General features: G+C 30.0%; 1 protein-coding gene across 4 annotated transcripts in view; it reads left to right on the top strand.

The window, feature by feature from the left end:
* The window catches only part of LOC112694564 (transient receptor potential cation channel subfamily V member 5), an 89016-nt gene that overhangs the window by 54062 nt on the left and 12071 nt on the right, over positions 1-22883 (top strand). For 2 of the 4 annotated variants that reach the window (XM_025570075.1, XM_025570078.1), the window contains 5 exons: positions 2495-2674; positions 4077-4228; positions 7154-7263; positions 10444-10625; positions 13838-13954. In XM_025570075.1, the coding sequence (XP_025425860.1) occupies positions 2495-2674; positions 4077-4228; positions 7154-7263; positions 10444-10625; positions 13838-13954 (741 nt within the window). The remainder of the gene's footprint in view (positions 1-2494; positions 2675-4076; positions 4229-7153; positions 7264-10443; positions 10626-13837; positions 13955-22883) is intronic. The other 2 variants (XM_025570076.1, XM_025570077.1) reach the window with 2 other exon arrangements.

The following is a 22883-nucleotide window of genomic DNA, read 5'->3' as shown; positions in this document are numbered from 1 at the left end:
GCTGAACGCAATAAATGATCATCTTCTGATAATCCATCAGTTTCAAAACTAAGTATATTATGATATTCAAATTTTAAACTAAAATTTGGTTTTTTAAATGCATGTTAAGTGTTAATCATTAGTTTGAAAACTGTAATCAGCAAAATATTTTGAGGAAAGTTAGAGAATAAATATGTATTTTAACTAACAACATTTAAAATCATTCAACTTTATTTTAAGAAAACATTTCGGGGGATCTAAACCCTAAGTCCACCTGGTTACAGCCTTGCTTAATTTCATATTTTATTTTTATCATATCCATATTAGGTATGTATATATAGACTATGTATAGAACTATATAAACAATTACTACTGTTGTATTTAAACTACATGGAATAAATCAAAACAATTAATTTAATTTCCATTTAATATCACAACAATTTTCGTTATTTTCACACGCAATAGAGCGAGAGGATTTGTGTTGGAATTAATTATGAAACACACACAGAACTGATAACTCATACTTATAAGTAGGGAACGGATTTATATGTAAATACATATTTTTATTAAAACGAGATATTTAAAATTTGATAAGAAATGTTCATGATTTAAATCATTCCTATTAATATGATGCTACTTTTATTTTACATATTTTTACATATTTTGGTATAATTACATATTTTTACATATTTCACTAATTTGTAAATATTTTTAAACATATTTTATTATTTCATCATTCATACGTCTTCTTCGTACAAAAATACAAAAAATTATTTCAAATTTAGATCCAGAACTTTTATCGCTATTAGAAAAGCTCAAAATATTATGCAAAATGAAACATTGAAAACAAATTTAATTTCCATCTTAATGAATTTTAGTTTTATTGCACATACAATTAAAAAATTAGAAACAAAAATATGTCCTTGAATGAAAGTATGCAAATTGTCAAATCAACGATTGCAAAATGAAAACTCGTAAACGGACCAATAGGAGAAGTAGTAAAAAAGAAAATTCATGTTTTGACAGAAAAAAATTTCAGGCCATATTGATTTTAAATCAATTAATAACATAATTAGTGGCAGACACCCTTCTAAAAATTTGGAATTATCGCCTTCTAATATTATGCCCTTCAAATATGCTTAAATCAACCGATGTAGGTTGATGTGGAACGATCATTTAGCCGTTTTAAAAATATTTTCAGATCTAATAGGCGACATTTAATATTTGATAATTTAAAATATATTGTAATTATTCAATGCAACAAATCATTTTGATAGTTTAATAATTATAATTTTTTTTTTTTTTAAATTTTTTTCCTACATATTTGGATGGTTTTAGTACATATTTTATAAATTATACTTACATACATATGTACATATTTATGTATTTTTATTACATATAAATCCGTTCCCTACTTATAAGTGTAGTGCAGTTTATTTATTTTAATTTAAAATTCAGGAAAAAAAGTTCAAACGTCATGTTGGACGTTTGGTAAATAAAATACGTTATTTTGATGTAACTGAAACTTGATTCTTCGTTATAGAATAATGCAAAGTGTATAATTTATTAATATTTATTGATAAATATACATATGAACGTGGATTTATAAACTCGTCATGTTTGTATGTGTGGATCTGTTATTACATAACTTTTTCAAGTTATAACTTGTAACAATATGAAATAAGGTTAAATGCTTTATAAACAACAGGACTGCAGTAATAAAAGTAATATTTTAATTATATTACAAAAAACCGTAGTTCTATGTTTCGCAGGACAATACATTTTAATGAAATACTTAAGAATAGTTTATTATTTTATTTTTTAAATTAAATTTTAAAGGTATTTAAAAACTTTTCGGGTGTACATACACAATAGTACGAGTCAAAGACATATCATTATACTTTGCAGTAACCTATGTGGCTCTAACTATAATAAATAATCAGAAGGAAAACTTTGAAACTCTATCGATCATGCAATATAATTATAATACATGTAATTGTACACATGTAATTGCGTAAATGCATCGTTAACATTTCTCACGTCAAGACGTGTATTTTCCAACACAGCAGTACTCGCTGTTACAGAAAAACGCATTTAACCATTATGAACTCGTTATGTACACCCGCCAACATAGTATTAAACCTGCATCAACGAAAACACCCGTCAGTCTGACAGCTACACGTCTAAATCCTTTTTAAGCAAAGGTAATAAACATAAATGCAGGGTAAAAATAAATCTTATAAAACCGCATATGGTTCCGATATCGATAGCTAATATTTTATACAGTGCTGAAAATATTTTCCAATTTACAAAATGTGTGGTCTTGTTATTCTTATACATTAATTATTTTCACGATAAATGGAACCTGGCTGGAGCGTTTGGAACGAGTGGCGTCAATAATAATAGGTACTATACCATACGTCTACGTATTTTCGAACGAGAATGCAACCGTATGGCTATTATCCAATACCATTTATGCCATTTATGTGTGTATGGTTTGTTTTTTTGTTGACAGTCGAGAAAATTTTGGTGGAACAAGAGACAAAAGGTTTGCAGACTCATGGCTGTGCATTCGACAGACGACTTGATTAGAATGGGCTCGGAAGTGGCCATGTTTATGGGTGCATTTTTGTATTTACTGGCCGCCGTCAGAGAAGCTGGTTTTTTGGGATTGCAGATGTTCATTGAAAACTTGGTTAGTTAACGCAAACGTCACCAGAAAAGCATACATATTGCTACTGCGATCGTGAAAAGTCAATTATAATTATCGTAGAAGTGGCTCATAGTCATAGATGTGTTTATGGGAGTGGCCGGATGGTCACTGGTCCCTCCGGCTGATTGTGTCTCCAACAAAATCGTGTTAAGTAAAGTCGTGCAATCTGTACTCAATACCGACGGTATCAGTAGAGTACAGTGCGTGGTATTATGTATGCGTTTTTATTTTAGTTTTAAAATGTATTATTATAGTTTTGACACGCCAATGGGTTATACTTTTTGGTCTTCGTTAAAAAATATTCCTATCATTGCGATTTTTTTAACACAACAAATATATATTTTTTCGTGTTAAAAAAAAAAAAATAAGTCTCATGATTTAAAAATGTATTATGCACCCTCAGCTATCAAAGTCTGAACACGTCTATGTTCATAGTGTAGTATTAATATTATCACGTTTGTCATTAAGTACTAATAAATTAATTCAATTAATTTCAATTTGCCATACGAATAAATAAATAAAATTAATTAATTTTGCATTTTTCATAATGTTCGTTATCTATTATGTATATAGATATAAAAATATGCTATATAATTTATTCGTATCAAATGTAAGTGAAACGAAATGAAACTTGTGCACGAAGATCGATTTGACTTTTAGCGTTTTTGAATTAACTGTTTCAGACTTTTTTTTTCCCCCAAGTTCAAAAGTCACTTAATAACATTTCACATGATTTTGTATTATTTTGATATATTTTCATTGCATCAAATACTGGTTTTAAAAGTAAATTTATCGGTAACTACCAACTGCACTCATCGTATGTAATGGAATACTCGTGTAACCTACAGAAAAAGTTCATTACTGTTAATAATCATTGTCTATCAGGAAAAGATTAATTAAAACTGAAACGGGAACAAGTGCGTTGGACCTGAACGTTTAATTTTTAGTTAATAACACCAATATGGATTATTAATACTATTAATAATAATACAAGCGTTCAACAAATAAATTTTTACCTAAAAATTTATTAAAATATTTTTTATAGTTTTCCCTATTTGATGTCCAATAAGGATTGTAAATGTTAGTTTTTATATATTTTTTTTTTAATCGATAACCGTTCAATAACAGTTACTCATCTTAAAAAAAAAATGTCGAAAAAAAAAATGCCACTCGGTGAGAATGTTTAAGCAATAAAATTTACCATAAAGTTATTATAATTTCAACTGCTCATTTTGTTTACGGGTTATATACAATAATAATACAGGCACAGTGTAGATAAAATCGCGTTCACGATTGCTACACGAATGTCGTCACATTTAGAAGTTAAATACTATATTAGTCCTGCACTTGCTTATTATGACCAACGATTTTTTTTCTCCCACAGGCCATAGCACCAGCAAGAGTGATGTTTCTGTTCTCTTGTCTGCTCATGATGACCATACCGCCGCTGAGGCTGACGTGCTACGACAAAGCCGAGGACTGTATAGCCGTAATCATCATGTTGACTACTTGTCCGTACTTTTTGTTCTTCTGCAGGTATGCCTTGACACGTGTACTATTACCATAACATACATGACTGACATTTTATTGCGTTCAACTTTCACGAACCGAGTACTCTAAGACCCTCTTCATACGGGAACACTTAAAAACTCAAAAGAAACTTCAATCGTCTGGGTACTAGGGGTCTAGTAATTACTGGGTACTGAAATCGTCGTGACAGATAAACTTATGCGACTCGAGAAGTTACCTGAAATTTATCTTTTTACTGTGCACCGAATTTGTATTGTAATATATTTTGTCTATTTTGGAGCAAAATATCAGTATGAAATTCGTACACGAAATTGAAAAGCCTCTTAAGCTATACGATTACACGTAAAAAAATACTTAAAAAAAAAATGTATCAGAAAAAGGTTGGAGTGAAGTAGCCACTGAAGTTACATTAAAGCCACATTATGAAATGTTAACAACAATACAAATATTAATATACTAATAATAAAAATATACATAATATTTTAATTAATATGGATAATAAATATAAATATACACGTATTGAAAAATACTAAACCATATTTTCTAAACTCTAAGTTGTCAAAATCTTGAAATGGCACTAATTTGGAATATCATGTTTAAAGACAACAAGCGACTTAAGTTGCCTAGTTGCCCTGTCACCTAGTATCCAAGCGGTTTTGGTTTCTCTCGAGTATCTCCATACGAGTAGGGCATAAATACTTGTTGAGTCGTAACAATATTCCGTCGTTCGGTTACCAATATCTATATTATTTTTTATACTGAAACGTCCATTCACATTATATAAACATGCTTGTATGACGGTTCATTGATAAAAATTTAATTTAGTGAAATAACTGTCAATAAATATTGAACCTATTTAAAGGCTATATTATATTGTATTTTTGACCGTATATACCGGTGATGTCCGAACTTTTTTCCTCGGTGGGTCACTTTAGTAAACAATTACCTTAAAACGGGTCATCAAATATAAAAGTATGATTAATTTCAGTATTAATCTAATAATATTATTTTTATACACAAAATAGGTATACATGTATGCACATTTGAATTGGTTTTCAAATATTTTATTGGCTACTCAAAAATTACAGGTTGAGGTACACATTAATTTGATCAGTACGCTCTTTTAAGGGCACGGGTTTTATCGTGAAATTTCTATTTGAAAATGTTCGGAAATAAAATTAATAAATAAAAAAATATCGTTTTTTATAATAATTTTACTTTCTTTTTACTATTTTGTTTTATTTAAAAAAAATGTAGCGGATCACATGTGACCCGCGGGTCATGAGTCAGGCACCACTAGTATACACTTTCCTGGAAGCGATTTAATACTTGTTTTTATTTTAACACAATAATACCTAGCTGAAGAGTACGCAAAATGTTTTCTAAAAAAAAAAAAACAAAAGAAAACAAATAGTAAGGTTTAAGAGAGTTGAACCATCGAAATGTTCGAAAAATCAAAAATAAAACGACTTCCGTTAAATTGTACAAAATACAGAGATAGTAATATTTTTTAATATTTTACGAAGACGGACACAAAATATTGACAAACGTAGGATTTGATCATGTGAGTCACGAAGAAAAGAAAAACATATTTTGGATATTATCGTTATTAAAAAGTGAGGAGGTACTTATCAAAATCAGTTGAGCCTCGCGGGATACCCAGTGCGACGGTAACAATTACGCAGCGTCCTGTTCCACCGTCATTCAAACGCAAATGAGCGCCTACAGCTAATCGAACGAGGAAAAGCTGATCGCACAAAAAAACATTTTATACATTTAATGGCGTTTTATATAATACATTACTATGTACTCAATTTGAAACACTATTTAAGTGATGTCCGTCTTTATAAATACAGGAGGATGTACCACGAATATTAGGACCCATTATAAGATCTCCTGAGATAATGATAATTGTCCAATTATGTTTTTATGTTTTATTAGATCTACAGAGATAAGCACTACAAATATTCATGCTTTGATTACATTTTATGTTTTCATAACAATTTTATTATTTTCATAATTAATTTTATGATTTTTGATATTAAGTTTTTTTAGTTTATAAAAATTTAGTCTACAAGGTTATAAAACAAAACTAATCCAAAAAATAGATGAGATAATATCAAAATACTATTTTGCTTAAGAAGCTATTTGACTGTGAACTAAAAAAAATATTTAAATCATGAAGTCAACGAAAATAAAATGGCTAAACTCAATATTCTCAGAATAATAAGCTCTATAAAGTGACTGAAAATGTTTCAAAAATTTACAATATTATACAAAAATATTTAATATACCTACAAGTATTACAAAAAGTATTTATTTTTATTTTTATACCAAAACATAAAAACAAATTTAAAATATAAATATTTGTCCTTGCCACTATAAGTCACAAAAGAAAAATCAATAATAATTTAATTATTTTCATAAGCTCACTAGATATCATAATAAAGAATTCCATTTCGAAGAACAATCTGTATACGCGGTACAAAGTCAAATATTTAATCAACATTTAGTGAGTTTATTTGATTTTTAATTTCATCGATTTTTTCTCTGTAGTTATACTCGTATGTTTACTATAAATGATTTTGGATTTAAGTACCGAACTATATTACATTTTATGTATTCGTTTAAAAATAACATCACGTAAAAAAAAAACTAGTCGTTTGCGTCGTCATTTGCTGCACCGCGAACTGTGTAATTTAGCCGAAAACATTTTACCCGCAGTTCACGTCTGCGACCATTTTTTTATTTTTATTTCTTTACGCTCGGCACTCGTCGAAAGTTCATCGATTGCAATACATACTAAACGGCGACGCCAATCGATTCCCTTGCATAAAATAAATGTAAAATATATTATAACACTATGAACCAATATATACATCCTATTTTAGTATAAAAACAATTAACACTTACGGACTTTCTCGTCGACAGGGGTTTCAAGACCGTAGGGCCGTTCGTGGTCATGATATACAGAATGGTAATGGGAGACTTGCTGAGGTTCGTGTCTATATACATGGTGTTCGTGATGGGATTCTCGCAAGGTGAGCGTGCACAAAAACATTATTATTATTATTATTATTCCACTTTGACACGTGACGCCATCGTGTCTCGTCATCGCCAATATCATTGTTATTACAATTTAACAGAATCTCCAAAACCCAAAATGTTATAATGCACAGGTACCAAACGGCATGCGTACGACGATATTACCCTAAGGGTTCTTCTAATGAAAATAATTAAATTTTGAAATCGTATGTAACATATAACCGTTTGGTCGATAAATCATATGAACTGCTACAGGTATCGTTAAGATTTTTACTTTCAAAGAAAAACAGTATAACATAACATTGTACAGCATACAATGAGTATAGTTTGAAACTATAAGTAATTTACTCACACGTTGTGTGTTATGCCAAATTCATGAAATTAGCAATTTCATGAAATCAACAAAGCTTTTTTAACGCATTGATCACTACGAAATCGCGAATGATATCTCAACAACCGATTCCTTTACCGTTCAGATGTTAATTTTTTTTGTTTCTCGTGGTTTACTCAGAAATAATGGTTCAATAATTTGTAAAATGTTATTGTTTAAAAATTATTATTAATGATAAACAGATAACATAAACATTAACAATAAAAAAACTACGCAATAAAAATTACTAATTATTATAACTAAATATATATAATAGATAAATATAATAATAGGTATTTACTAAACAGTTAGTTATTTGCAAACAAATGCCCGATTTGAAATATAAGTTCTCTAAAGCCATAGCAAAGTATTTCGACATTTTTTATCATTGGATCATTTGTTATTTGAAAATTTAAAACAATTTGAAATGTATATCAAAAAAATTAATTACTAACGCACGTGGATTTTATTTGAAATCAAAATAAATTATGGCTTTTATACGTTTCCAATACATCAGTAGTTATTTAACTTTAAATTAACATTTCCCTTTATATAACATTTGGACGGGCAAATATTAATCGAGTTTCTAGGGAAATTCAAAAATTAAACACTCAATATTCTCATCCAGACTTTTTTGAGATTCCGTTGCCACCTTTCGACGATAATTATCCAGTGTACCATTGAAGTTTCGAGATTGTCTAATTGCATCAAAACTACAATAAATGCAAATGATATCGAATAACGGTTTTTACAAAGCCTTTTTTGTATACATTTGTAATAAAAATCTATTTTGAGAATATTTTCAATTTACACATAAAACAAAATGAAAAACAAATGACATTAAATTAGTAAATTTATTGACTTAGTGTTTCCTAAAAATTGTTTCGGTGAAACTGTGATCTCAATTCTATTGAACTCGTTCTATTTCTACTGAAAAGCACCTATCAGTTCTGGTTATATCGATTTTTACATCATACACTGCAGAACATACAGTTGTACCGATCGATCTGATATTGTTTTAACGATACAACTCTATATTACATTCCATGTTCAAACTTTAAATTCCTTAATTCTTATTAAATTATAACACAACTTGTTGTGTAACGTCCTTGTAACGACCCGAGGCTACTCCGGAACTTCTCCACCCATCATCCGGTTGCTCATCACGTTTCCTTAGACGCATATATTGATTACTAACATGACGATAAAATCCCAGTTTTGTTTTTATCGTTTTGAGGAACAGAAAACGGTCGGCAGAAGCAATAACAAAAGCCTAAAGAGTATTAGAAATCATCGTAGATCACCGGAACTCGACCGTTAAATTATTGAACTAAAGTTTTTATCCTAAAAACTTACGCCGCAGTTACATTTTATATTTCACGACAGTAAATATTATACAAAAACAAATTATTATATTTCTCACGTTTTCTACAACTCAATAGGAGAAAACTATTATTCACCACGTTGCATACCTACCTATACGTGTATCAGTTATTATCACTAAACTGACCTGTTTGCGTACAATGTTACTGCAAGTGATTATGCTGCATTAAAACAATTACGATGACAATCGCAAAATAAATAATCTAGATTATGTGCACGGTAAAAATGATTCTGTCTATTCTACCATTTTTTCTTTCTTTTAAAACACCATTTTTCTATACATCTATATAGTTTCACATAATAGTTGTCGTAGCTAACTATGTTCGTTTCATGTTATGTTTCAAATCATATTATTCTGTACGATTGTTGTGTTTATACACTGCATAAAATTGGATAAAATAACTCTAGATATAAGATCCGATGACCATCATCGGTTTGTACCTAATTTATTTATGCTCTGAAAAATATAAATTCATGGTTTTTTTTTTTTTTTTTAATATTTAATATTCATCATTTACACTTATACTCGCTTAAACAAATGATAATCATTAATGATACCGCAATTAAATCGTACTTTACACTCCATACTCGGAGATCATTTCGAAATACTTTCAAGTGCTCTTTCACTGCACTTGATTTTTGTGTAGGAACTGGAATATTTTTCTTTTAATTTCATTCACGAGGATTTTTTATCGTATGAAAATTCGTATATAATTTTTATCACACAGTTTGCATTACATTTTCAGTAGAAGAAAATTACAAAGCTTAAATCTGTTCCCAGTATTGAATCATATTATCGTAAGCACATATTCAAACATAAATACATCAAAATTGTACACACATTTATTTCTATCGACACGACTAGGTGATAAAAGGGTTTTGTAAATGATAATTTTTTTTTGTTTACAAGGTCCAATCAAAACGATTAAATTGTTCAACTATTTTTTAACGTTGAAAAATCGTGAAAATGTAGTTGAAAGAACGGGATTTGAAATCAATACCGTCCAGTCATAATAGCATGGACTCATAACACGTCTGTACTAGGACAGATTTAGAAAGAGCCGAGTAGGCTGCAGCTCGAAGGCCCTTATTAACGTGAGCTCCCCATCCCCTCCAGTAATTATTTGTTATTATTTAACCGTAACCAGAGAAAAACGAGTTTAGTTTAAATGTACCCATAAGAAATATTATATAGTATTCGATATTTCAATAAGCAAACCATACATGTATATATGTTAATTTATTTGGGACTCCACTGTGTATCCCACTATAGGAATATCATATATCTAAATCCATCCTCCCCTTATACTCGAAATGGAAAATAGAAAATTTATAGAAACCATGTATTATTATAATAATAATAAATATATATTATGTGCAATGCACGGAATCGCATTACCGTTTATGACGTTTCGGTGTGCAGCTTATTACGTGATTTTTCTGTCGTATGACAACCCGTTGACACCCGAGGGCATCGACGACTCAGTGCTGAACCCGATGCCCACACCGACCGAGTCCGTCATGGCGATGTTCCTCATGTCCGTCAACACCTTCACCGATTACTACACGGCGTTCGACAAGACCAGTCACACGTTGGTTGCAAAGGTATGTTAAACGCGCGCGCTCGTATCGTGTAAACGTTTCGCTCGACGCAGAAGCAGTTCGAACACATTTACTCCATCTTACGGGCAATTAAACGTTGGCCCTAAAAAAAAAAATTACTTACATGTACAATTACTTCGTCCGTTTTATCTCGTAAGTTTTTTAAAACGTATGAAACGTTTGACACAAAACACACGGAAATAATTTAACTAAATTTACTAATTCATCCGACCGAAATGCGCCCAAAACATGCACTGTTAAGCTTAAGGATTTTCATCAAATCGTATTCACCAGTATGTTGTCCATAAGCTACCACTGGCCGGGCGAGACACAAGGTTGTAGGATATTATTGCGCTACCTACGTTTCATTGTATCTGAACCGATGAGTGTCGTTGGATTTGTTATAGCACTCAGGATAACGTGTACGAGTACTTTCGGGTATAAAAACGGCCGGGAATCGACGATAAAACTTTCATTATATGTCTGTTATAAAAGCATCGCGTTTTCCAGTTAAATTTGGTCTTTTTACGATAATCGTTTATCCACGCATGCATGCGCGCATTCTATGTATGCGTCCTATCACAGCGATCCCGAATTTCCATGCGATTATTTGTTGTAATAGCGCTCACAATTCAAAACACTAAAATTCTTAAAACAAACCACTATCCATGTAGTTTTCAAACTTGAATTAATCGTTTCGAAATGTCCTTTCGCGTGACTACGAGGACTCGAACCGGCTGTATATTATATTGCTATTTAGGATACATGCATAACGCATTAAAACGCAGTAACCTAATCCTAATACTCCATGTAATACTTTTGATAACATTATAGTTTTCAAATTGTTAAAAATGATAGAATTCAACGTTTGGTTGAGTATCAAAAATGTATTTTCTACCGGGAAAAGCATGGGAAACGTAGACGTGGGAATTTTTCGGTATTCTGTTTAAACGATAACGATTCATTTATATTTCTTCAAACATGTTTATAACCAACCTCGAATCTATTACCTTATAAAACTGCATCGATTTCTGTCGAAAGAAACCATTATATAAAAATAATTATAAAAACGCAATTTAAATAGAGAAATTAAAACGTTCATTAAAGGTGAATACGAAAAAAATATACATCATGAACTTCAAAAAATGCGTACTTTACTCGTATACCTACATGTGACTGCTTCGTTATCGGACTAATGCAATGATTCGAAAATGTTAACTTGAACATAGACATACATTTTTTTCTGATCATAATTTTAAAATTGTCTTCTCAAAAAATAATCATGAAAATTGATGATTTATTCATAGTTCGGTACGGTTATTGGATCATTTGCAGAGTGAAGGATTTATCCGTTAATGCAATTTCATGACGTGTGTGTAAATTTAATCTTAGTCAGTTTTAGTCAATGGCATAGCTAACGTAGAGCAAAGTGGGACAGCGCCCTGAAGCCCAAGAACACAGGAGGTTTTAAGATCCTTAGATATTTCTGAGATTATATTTATTTAAAATAATTGACAATATTTATGTACTAGACAGTAAATTCACAAATCATATGTGATAATTCCAATTACAATGAATATTAATATAGAATAATAATTCACGCAACATGCAATATGTTTTTCATAGTAATAAATTGGATTTACTTTTTATTTTGTATATATATATATAATATATATAATACATACATGTATAAATTATCTGTTGACTATTTTCATTTATTGTTTCATAATAAGTTTTCACGTTTAAAAAAAAAGTTTGAATTTTCATGTAAGTATAAAATATTAATAAGGGAGCCTAGTACACTTACTGCACCGAAACCCTTTTCTATGTAGCAATGCCTCTGGCCTTAGTCGCCCTCAAGGGTTCACTTAAATCGTCACCTCTACTTCAATATTGTAAAACAATTGAGTATGTTAATGCCACGTGACACGCACCACCAGAATAAAGGCATTCCACACGGTAAAAACGCGATTAGAATTCAAAACGTTGAATACGTACTGCAGTCTCAAAAAGTTAAGCGTAATACGTACCATTTTGATCTGGCCTGGGTTACCTTTTAAAATTATAACTAAAATTATAATAATATATAATAATTATTATATAAATTATAATAAAGTTGTATTAAAAATGAATAAATATAATTACAAAGTTTAAAAATAAATGTTACCCGATAACATTTTGAAAAAGTGCGTTTAACGGCTTAAGCACGGATGGCTGCAACAGTAACATGACGAGAACAACGCGGTTATACTAGCAAATTGTACGTTAGTCAATTGGTTTTAGTAGAGATCAGAGTAGTGTCAAACATATCAGCACCCCAGAGCAAAATTTTTCTACGGGGCCACTGGGTACAGGTAGCATATTAAATGCAGATAAGGGCGCCACCTTACTTTTACAAAACTACGACGCCCGGAGGCAATTGCCCCCTTTGACTCCCCCCCCCCTTAACGTGGCCCTGGTTGAGATACATGCATTTTACCCTCCAATAAAGGAACTTAATAGTTCTGTGAAAAAAAATCGTTTATCAGAGATTTAATTAAAAATAAGTAAAATGTTTTCCACTCAAAAATACATTTTAAAACACGGAATTTATGCAAATAATGATAAAATAAAAAAATTTAAATAATGTATTTCTTTTTTTTTAGCTTTTACGAGCTATTTAGGCTCTTTGCTTCTAAAACCAAATCCCCTCATACGTCTCTTGCGTAAGCTAAATCCATGTTTCCGTTCCAGTCCGGTTTCAGCTCCTTTAGATAATTTCTAACTACACCCATCCATCTTTGCCTTAGACGACCTTAAAAACCTTAAAGACCTCTTGGTCTTTTCCGATCTATTTAATTCACCATAACCATCTTTATAAGACACCCATCAGCTCTCCACGCATGCCCAACCCAAGCTATCCTCTTTTGAATACAAATTCATGAGTTCCTCATTTGACCTCCTTAACCATTTTTGCTCATTGACATCAAAAATAAGTCCATGCATTTTTTTTTAAATTTTCCTCTCAAAGACAAGGAGTTTACTGTAGTCCTCTCCTGTTGTGGCCCATGTATCGCATCCATATGTAGCAATGGGTCTTAGATAAATAGTGTACAGTTTCTCTTTGGACTTTCTAAATAGTAACCTTGACTTAAACAATGAAACCATATTATTATATTATATATATTTTTTTTTTAATCCATTCTCACACGCTACGTTTGTCTTGTGAAACGTAGTTCTGCTTCATAGTTTTCATGGTGATCGTGGCCATACTGCTGGTGAACATGTTGATCGCCATGATGGGCAACACTTACCAGAAGATCGCGGAAACCCGAAACGAGTGGCAGAGACAAGTGAGTTACAGTACATGTATATTCGTTTGCCCAAAAATAGTGTATTTAACTTGTTCGGAACATGTACGTATAAGCAGAGGTGGTTCGACGTTTTTTTTTTTGTGGTTCACCGAAACGTCAACCAATAACGGGTGTGAGTGACTCTTAGGGTACTTACACTTACGTAATTTGTAATATTAACACGATAATTTTATGGCCTACCAAATTTTTGTGAAAACCAATACATGGTACATAATGTAGATATGATGATTATTACATCAACTTTATCAACAGTTTAATGACAAAAATAATGTTTTTCAGAGTTAACTCTAATATTACCTAGTACTTTAACCTGTACTTGAACCATCAACTGAAAAAAGTCGAGCCGCCTCTGCGTCATATTAGAACAATATTTACTACAACTACAAATATGCTACTTTATGAGGCACTAAAATTGTACTTTATCTTAAAGCCGTACGAGGCTACACTGAGAAAAATCGTCATGAGAGACATTGGCCCGTCACAACCCCTTATGCTATTTGAGTTATGTGTATGGTAAAACGTTTGGCCAAGTCATACATTTTTTTTTAATACATAGTCGAATAGTTAATAGATAGTTCATAGTAGATAGTTAACAGAGCATACATAACTTTTTTTTAGTTCAAATTACATTGATTACTTTCACTTCATTATTTAATAAAATGCAATACTATATATGAGAAATAATACAAACCAAAATGTTTAAGTGAAACTATAAAAATATAATTTTGTCATAAATACCAATCACGATTTAAATGAGATTACACTTTTAAATATTTCAAATTATTTGGCTAAACTTATTGTTATTATCATAATACCCCAAGTGTTTATCTATAATAGTGCTAATAAGCATTGTACCGTATTAGTCGAGAAAGAATCGGAATGATACGGTAGATCAGTAAAAAAGACGTATAGAAAAATACACTAACATACAGTCCTCGCCGATGAATAATTCTGATTTAAAGCATCAATTTTTTCTTACAAATGTATCACTTCACTTTTGCAGATATCGATCACTGAATTGTTGATCCTTTAATATCTATATAAGCAGAAAACATAAACAAAACTAAATGTTCTAAAAGTCATTTGAATCAAGAAGCCGCATTCATGTTGCAGTTGAATTGTATATAAATCCTTTAATATTTATTTTAAGTAATTTAGCAATTATTTTATTTTTAAAAAGCTTTATAGTAAAATGATTCTGTTACTTTTAGTAATCTTTGATTTATTTCATTAATAATTCAGTGTCTAACTGTCTTTAAAATATATAGAAATATTTTATTTCTTCTTCCTTTTTTGTATTTTATGACTTGTTAATATTTACATGGTTGATTACAACATTATCTCGTTTTTTTAAGAACTCCTCGCCTCTACTAAAATCTTGGTTTAAGGTTATGAGCAAACTAAAATTAATGGAAAAAAAATTACAGTTGTTTTGATTACGAATTAATTATGATATTAAAAATACATTCGTTCTTTCTGCAATAAGTGCACTATACATATATACTCACGTGCAGTTTTACATAAGCCAAAAACTGTGACAAGAGTTGCATACCGATCAAATAATAATACGCGAAAGTGCAGTGCTTCAGTCGAATTCAAATCATTATATACAGCTTGAGGTGGTGGCAACGATTGTCCCCCAACTTTTCGCTGCGGTTTTATCCCTACGACGCGTAATATGGTGTACACGAAAACGTACTTCAAAACTTTCCGAACAGTCTTCTTAACATTTGAGGGGAAAGTTTCTTAATCGAAGTTCAAACAAACTGTTATTTAATCCGATTTCATCGCACCAAAAGGAAAAGCCAGATATCGTATTATATAAAAAATAAAAAAATAAATTTGTTTTTTTTTAAACATGATGATAATAATATAATGAACCATTATTAATTATTAGGATTGCATTATATGTAAACGTACCAGTTATTATTCGAATTCAATATAGAATACCTACAACTGGATTATTTTATATTTTGAGGTTAAATATAAAAAACCTTTTTTTTGTCGTCACATAAAAAAACAAATTGGCACAACTCGATCACTTCCCTACACAAAAAGCGAGTGTACCGGATAAATAAATCCTAGATCCCGATCCTTTCCAGTTTAAAGTTATTAACAGCACCGAGATTCCTTCCCATATAAATTCGACAACGACTCGACGACAAATCGGCATTTTAATTCAGGAATATCATCACGTCTCATCGTTTTCAGCAATAAGAAAACCGGTAATATTTATTTATTTAATTTAAAATGGTTCAGCAAATTGATGCTCTTACAAATTTGTTAAATTAATTATAGTATAACGTATGGTGTTAATGTAGTAGATGAAAGATACTAATGTTTAAAAAGCAATTAAAAATGTTGATTATTTGACGTACAATACAGCGAAGGAATTAAATATAAATAATGATAATTTTAAAGAGGTTTATGAATAAGAGATTTGAAACTGAAACAAACGATTATTATATGAAGTTTGTTTGAGTTTATTTAAAAGAACGGTAAGTAAAGAAATTAATGGATTTAATAAGATTTTGAATTCGTTCAAAATTCTCGACAGCGAATCGAAAGTATTGGATTTGGTTTGGCGGCTGTTAAGCTAGAGTTTTATAAACCGGACGCTGATACGTGATGACTTATGGGGACGTGATGAATTTGAAGTTATACTTTTTCGGTTTGTTTGTGAATTCTGTCAGTTGTTTGTATATTATACAAATTTTGTTTGATGCTGTATATGTACCAGATCATATAGTAGTTACGCGTATGACTATATACTTGACTTGTGTAGCACCGGAGCGGACTATTACGTTTTGCGTGTGGTTTTTCGATAACCCGATTATTTGTTGAATATTTCTTGGTTATCTTTCAATAAGAGCTACTTCTACATATGCGTAATAGTGGTAAGGGATAATGCACTCTAGATATTTCTAATTACTACCTGGTGTTGGTGTTTACAGTGTGTTCGAAAGGAATGAAATCCTGCATAGATATCGCTCAAGTAATCAATTATAATAAATATATTGTATATCATATGGATTTTTGAGCTGGACTATTAGGAATGTGCACTTGCACGAAAAACTGTTGACATCCATGTGTGTTATTACCTAGTTTCTTGTTGAATATTAAGAAACCGAAGACGTCTCGTAAATCGCCGGTATTCGAGCGGGTTCCGGTGTGACTTCAGTTTGATATAGTTGCTTACATCCAACTATATTTTTACTATATAGGAACATACATTAGTTTCAGTTTCATTGTATGCCTTGGTCAATGCAGCGTAGCGATTTATTTTTGTCATCATGTTGATGTGAAAGCTGCAAGGCAAGGGTTTTTTTTTTATTTTTTTTTTTTTAATACGTAATATACAATCTATATCAAACGACACAATAAGCATATATGATAAGGGGTACAGATAACATGAGTATACAAAATACAAAAAGTGAATAAAGAAGCCACCCAATGATGACACTTAAATGTTGATAGTTTATATGAAAAATGTAAATGAATTATATATATTTAATAAGTTAGTATTTTTTTATTTTATTTTTTTTTTCTATATTAAAATTTGTAACAGGTCTCTACACCATTCACGTTTTAATCGTCTAGGAGGACTGCCGAGGATTGAGAGGGAGGAAAGGTTTTTAATTAAAGGATTTGAGTGGGAGGAAAGACGGTTGTGGAATCTTTTGTAAAAGTGTTTGGCTTCCTCGTGGATAGTTTTTAATTTTAGGTCTGTATGGAGAGTATGGTTAGATATGTATAGGGGAGCATTTATTAATTTTCTTAGCGCAATGTTTTGAAAACATTGAATTTTATTTAAATTTGTATTTTTTGCACTTCCCCGTAGCTGTATCCCGTACGTCCAGATTGGTTTCAGTAGTGTTTTGTAGATGAGGAGTTTGACATGAAGGGAGGTGTGTTTATTAGAGACTAGAGGTTTGAGGATACGAAAGCGGTTGTTCAGTGAAAGTCTTTTTGCTCTAATATGGTGGGCCCAAGTTAATCTTTTATCTAATGTAAGACCAAGGTATTTAACTGAAGGAGATAATGGAATTGGAGCACCGTACAGAGTTACCTCAGGGGTAAGAGCTGGTCTAAGCGTAAAGGTGGTGTGTATAGACTTGCTATGGTTTAATTTAAATCTCCATTTGGTATACCAATTCTCCATAAGGTCTAGGTGAGTTTGAAGGTTTGCGGAGGCTATGCATGGGTTGTCATTCCTAGATATAATTACTTTATCATCGACATAATCTGCTACTGATGTATTTGGTGTGATTGGTTGATCTGCTGCGAATATATTGTAGAGAATGGGGGATAAAATGCCGCCCTGTGGAACCCCAGCACTTATACTGCCAATACTTGACGTGTCAGACCCGTATCGTATTTGGAAGGTACGTTCAGTTAGATATGATTTGATTAGAAGATAGAAGGGTGAAGGAAGAAATGTTTTTATTTTATGCAGGAGACCATCGTGCCAGACTCTATCAAAAGCTTGTGATATGTCTAAGAAAGCTGCTGTACAAAATAATTTTTTTTCTAGAGAGAAAGATATTGCATCTACTACCCTATGCAGTTGATGGGTCGTCGAATGCGAAGAACGAAAACCAAACTGGTAGTCCGGTAGAACTTTCTTGTCAGAAATTATTGGTAGGATACGTTTAAGTATAAGTTTTTCTAAAATTTTCGCAAGGAAGGGAAGAAGACTTATTGGTCTGTAGGAAGACCCATCAACGACGCTCTTGCGGTCTTAAGTTTTTTTTTTTTTTGTTTTGGTTGATCGGATAGTTAACGTTCTTGGAGAATTGCCCGGAACATCGGAAAACTCGGATTAGACCTAACAATATAATATTATATATGTTCAGCCCAACCGAGATCGTATTCATACAAAATGACGTACGTATTGAAATGGAAAAACTGTGTTTAAAATTTGGAGAAAAAAAAATTGAATATATCTTAGCGTTGAAAATTATGATGCTGTCGTAAACGAAACACCATTATTTTTGGTTATAACGGAGTGAAAAAATAAATAAACACCGACTAATTAGTGTTTGTTTCATAACAGCTGAATTAATTAAAGCTGTTACAATAACGTCCAATTAGAACGAAACACGTTTCGGCCATACCAATCCTCTGTGTTGATAATATCAGTGTCAGTGTTTAGTTTTAGACAAAAAAAAATCCTATAGTCACACAATATACGTATAACGAAAGTAAAAAATGTTTCGTTTTGGGTGTTATATATAAAAAAAATTTAAAAAAAGTGCGTATTTATTTTAGTAGTGTGCATACAAACAAATATTATATTTTACAACAATAATATCGCGAGAGAAATTATACCAGTTATTCAACACAATATTAGTAGAATATTTACGAGTATTTATACCGAATCAATGGTCGATGGACTAATTACGACAAATGACAATTTCTAAATATTTAATGAGTACAACACTCATATATCAATTAAATCACGATAAAGTATTATTTAAATTCTTCAGTTGACCATAAATTCGTTTTTAAATGTATTTATTGTCGAACTTAATGTATTGTAATTAAAACTCGTAGACAGTAATCAGTTAGAAATAAAAATTAAAATGATTCCGGCTTAATAGAAACTTTTTTCTGGAATTCGAAATAAAATCAAACTACGTATTAAATAATTATGCACTATGAAAATAAAAATCATCTTAAAAGCTTTACAATATTTTCTTGTATTTCATCAGTGATTTATATTTATCTGTATTTGAGTGAAAACGTAATAAAGTTAAAAACGAATTAACAGGTAACGTGAAATATAAAAATTATAATACAGAAAAATTATCAGTGGTGGAATAAGATTGGTTGGCTTAGGTTTATATTCTTTATTTGATTATTAAACTCACCCCTAAACATCATAATCACAACCGAGCTATAACAAAGATAACATTTATTTCGTTCGAATACAATATTTTACTTTGGATTCTGCAAGCAGTGCTCGAAAAACCTATGGATCTTGTTCAGACAATACTTTAGATTAAACGCTGTTTGTTTTCATGAAATCACGTGGAAACATTGAAATTTATAATATGCCTGATTATAACAAAATCGATTATAATATGGTTATTTCGTTATAATTTAGAAAATAATAATCCTATGACTTTATAGTGATTCAAGCGATTTATTCTCGACGTTTCATACTTGTTGCCCATGATTTTTAAATCTAAACAATTCATTTTTGGATGATTAAGAACTTATGAAGTGTTATAAAATCTCATTAATTATAGCTCTTCCCTAACACAACTGTAACTTAAAAAATATTATAAAAATTATTTGGTCGGAATTTCCATTTTCGATAATTATTATTCAGTGTAGGATTATTTCAAAACAATAAATAATATAAACAAATAAAATATAATTATTTTGAGTTTATTACAAAACAATAAATTTTATAAATAACAAAGTATAATTAAGTTGATATAATAAGAAAAAATTAATACAAATAATCATCAATCTGTTTTCATGTCATTCCACTCGATTCGTTTTATCTTAATTTTATATTATTATATCACCCTTTGCTCGTTATTTGCTTTAGACCAGTGATCTTCAACTTTTTTCGATCTACGACCCACTTTTCTTACCAAACATTTTTTGAGACCCATGTAAATTTCGTTAGCCGTGAAAACCAAATAAAAAAGTTATAATTATTTAATGTATGCCATTTTAGAAGTCCTTTATTACTGAATAAATCAAAATTTATTTATACCTAAAATATTTATATTTTTTAGGTATTTAGGAAATATTGAATTTTTAATATAAGTAACGATACAAAAAAAAATGCATGTAATGATACCGAAAAATGAATATGTTTTGATACACAAAAGAAATGAGTGCGATATTTGTCCTAGACTGTTTTTACACGAAATATCTCCACCTCAGTTCAACTTAACACAATGCAGTTTATAGATATATGAAATGTAAATAAGATTTATAAATTAAGTCGGGCTATTACTTCATTTGATTGTTCATTTTTTTTCTTTTATTTGAAAATTGAGGCTTCAACAGCAAATATTAATAGCTATAAGATGTTAAATATTATATATTGTGTTAGATGTTAGATTAAAATTACAATATTACATATGACATATTATAAAGGTGAAGTTAGATGTAAATTAAGATTTACTAATATATTTGTGATACTAAATAATGTGACAATTTTCAGAGTTTGTTTCTCGCTAAGTACTTTTACTATGTTGGATGGCATGTTCAGGTCGGTACGTATTGAGGTAAATTGCTTACACTCCCCCACTAAGTATTCGACAGTTAATGATTAATGGTTAATGTATGGTTAAATATGAGTGTTTGAGAAAAAAGTGTTCATTCTAATCTTCAAACATTAAAAAAAATAGTATAAAATAGTACGGTTTCGGGTTTATTCGAAAACATTTTTATGCAATATGATATGACATACATTATATAATATATATATATATAAATATGAATTTTTTAAATTTTAAACAGAAAACTTATTGCGACCCAAAATTGGGTCGCGACCCACCGGTTGAAGACTACTGCTTTAGACCATACGAATCAACATTTAAGGGAAATTATTTTTTATTCTATGATATCTAGTAGATATCATCTACTCGTAATTTTATTGCTACATTTTAATCTCGATGGTCATAATGTCTTATAAATCTCTTTATTGTAAAATAGAATATATTATGTTTTTTTTTCAGCCCTGAAAGACTGGCATTATTTAAGTTACTAATACCTATTGTTTATTTTACATTAAAAAAAAAAAAAAAAAAAGGTATTTGAGTAAAATTATTTTTTAGTTTATACTGGTAAACTTGTATATTAACAATGAATTAATTAATAATTGTGTATTATTATTTAGCAAAAGTATCATATAAATACGTAAAAGTTAATAAATACCGTATCTTCCGTATACTGATCGTGGTATAGCATCAATCATAGTTATTATTTGAAATATACACTCACCATTTTAGTGTAATTTCCATATGGATCAGGAGCATCCTCAGGAAAGACGAATGGCTAAGGCTCTCATGATTTTTGTTCTTCGAATTTGTGTTATTTATTATATATATATATATATATATATATATATATATCACACTAGGAAAATATATAAATGTGAATATATATATGAAGTTCACCCTTTCCTCCTATAAAATGGTCTAGAGACACCACTGATACAAAAATGGTGACATTTATTGCCTAAATTGTAGAAATTATAATAAATAAATAATATTAATATATTAAAATTAAATCGTGAACTTAAATTATATATACAGCCCTGAGAAATTGATAGGTTTCTTTATCTTGTATACTTATATTTTATTATATTCCATAAAAAATTGAAGATAATATATATATATATATATAGTCATAGAATAATGAATTAAAAAGATATTTTGTACTGGAAGAGAATACAATATCAACTTGTTTAACTAAAATAATCTACAAGACATTTTATGACGTATACTGGAACATTTGGAGAGCAGATAAGCAAACAAATGAGCAACACCACTGGCGCATTATTTTAAATAAATTCACTACTAACAAAGCAGTATTGAATATATAAATAATTAATTAAACACCTTTAAATATTAATTAATATAAGAGTATATTAATATACATAAAAATATAAGAGTTATCACAAAAATGTACTAAAACTTAATTGTAGAACAAGATTTTTTTCTTTAAAAAATGTTCCATAATATTACACAATATTTTTTATAAATCAATAATTTTCCTAGAAAAAAAAAAATTAATTGATTTCATTTATTCGACAAAATTGATTATATAATAGGTAACCTAAAGATATCAAGGTATTAATTTTAATTGTTTTAATTTTTATAAGCAAAATAATAAAATTTATTGACGTATTGGCGAGATTATTTTTTCAAACTTTTTA

Source organism: Sipha flava, unplaced genomic scaffold (assembly GCF_003268045.1).
Source record: "Sipha flava isolate LNK unplaced genomic scaffold, YSA_version1 130_pilon_pilon, whole genome shotgun sequence".
NCBI classification, from domain to species: Eukaryota; Metazoa; Arthropoda; class Insecta; order Hemiptera; family Aphididae; genus Sipha; species Sipha flava.
Note: the sequence above shows the minus strand (reverse complement) of the source record. Positions and strands in the feature narration are given on the sequence as shown.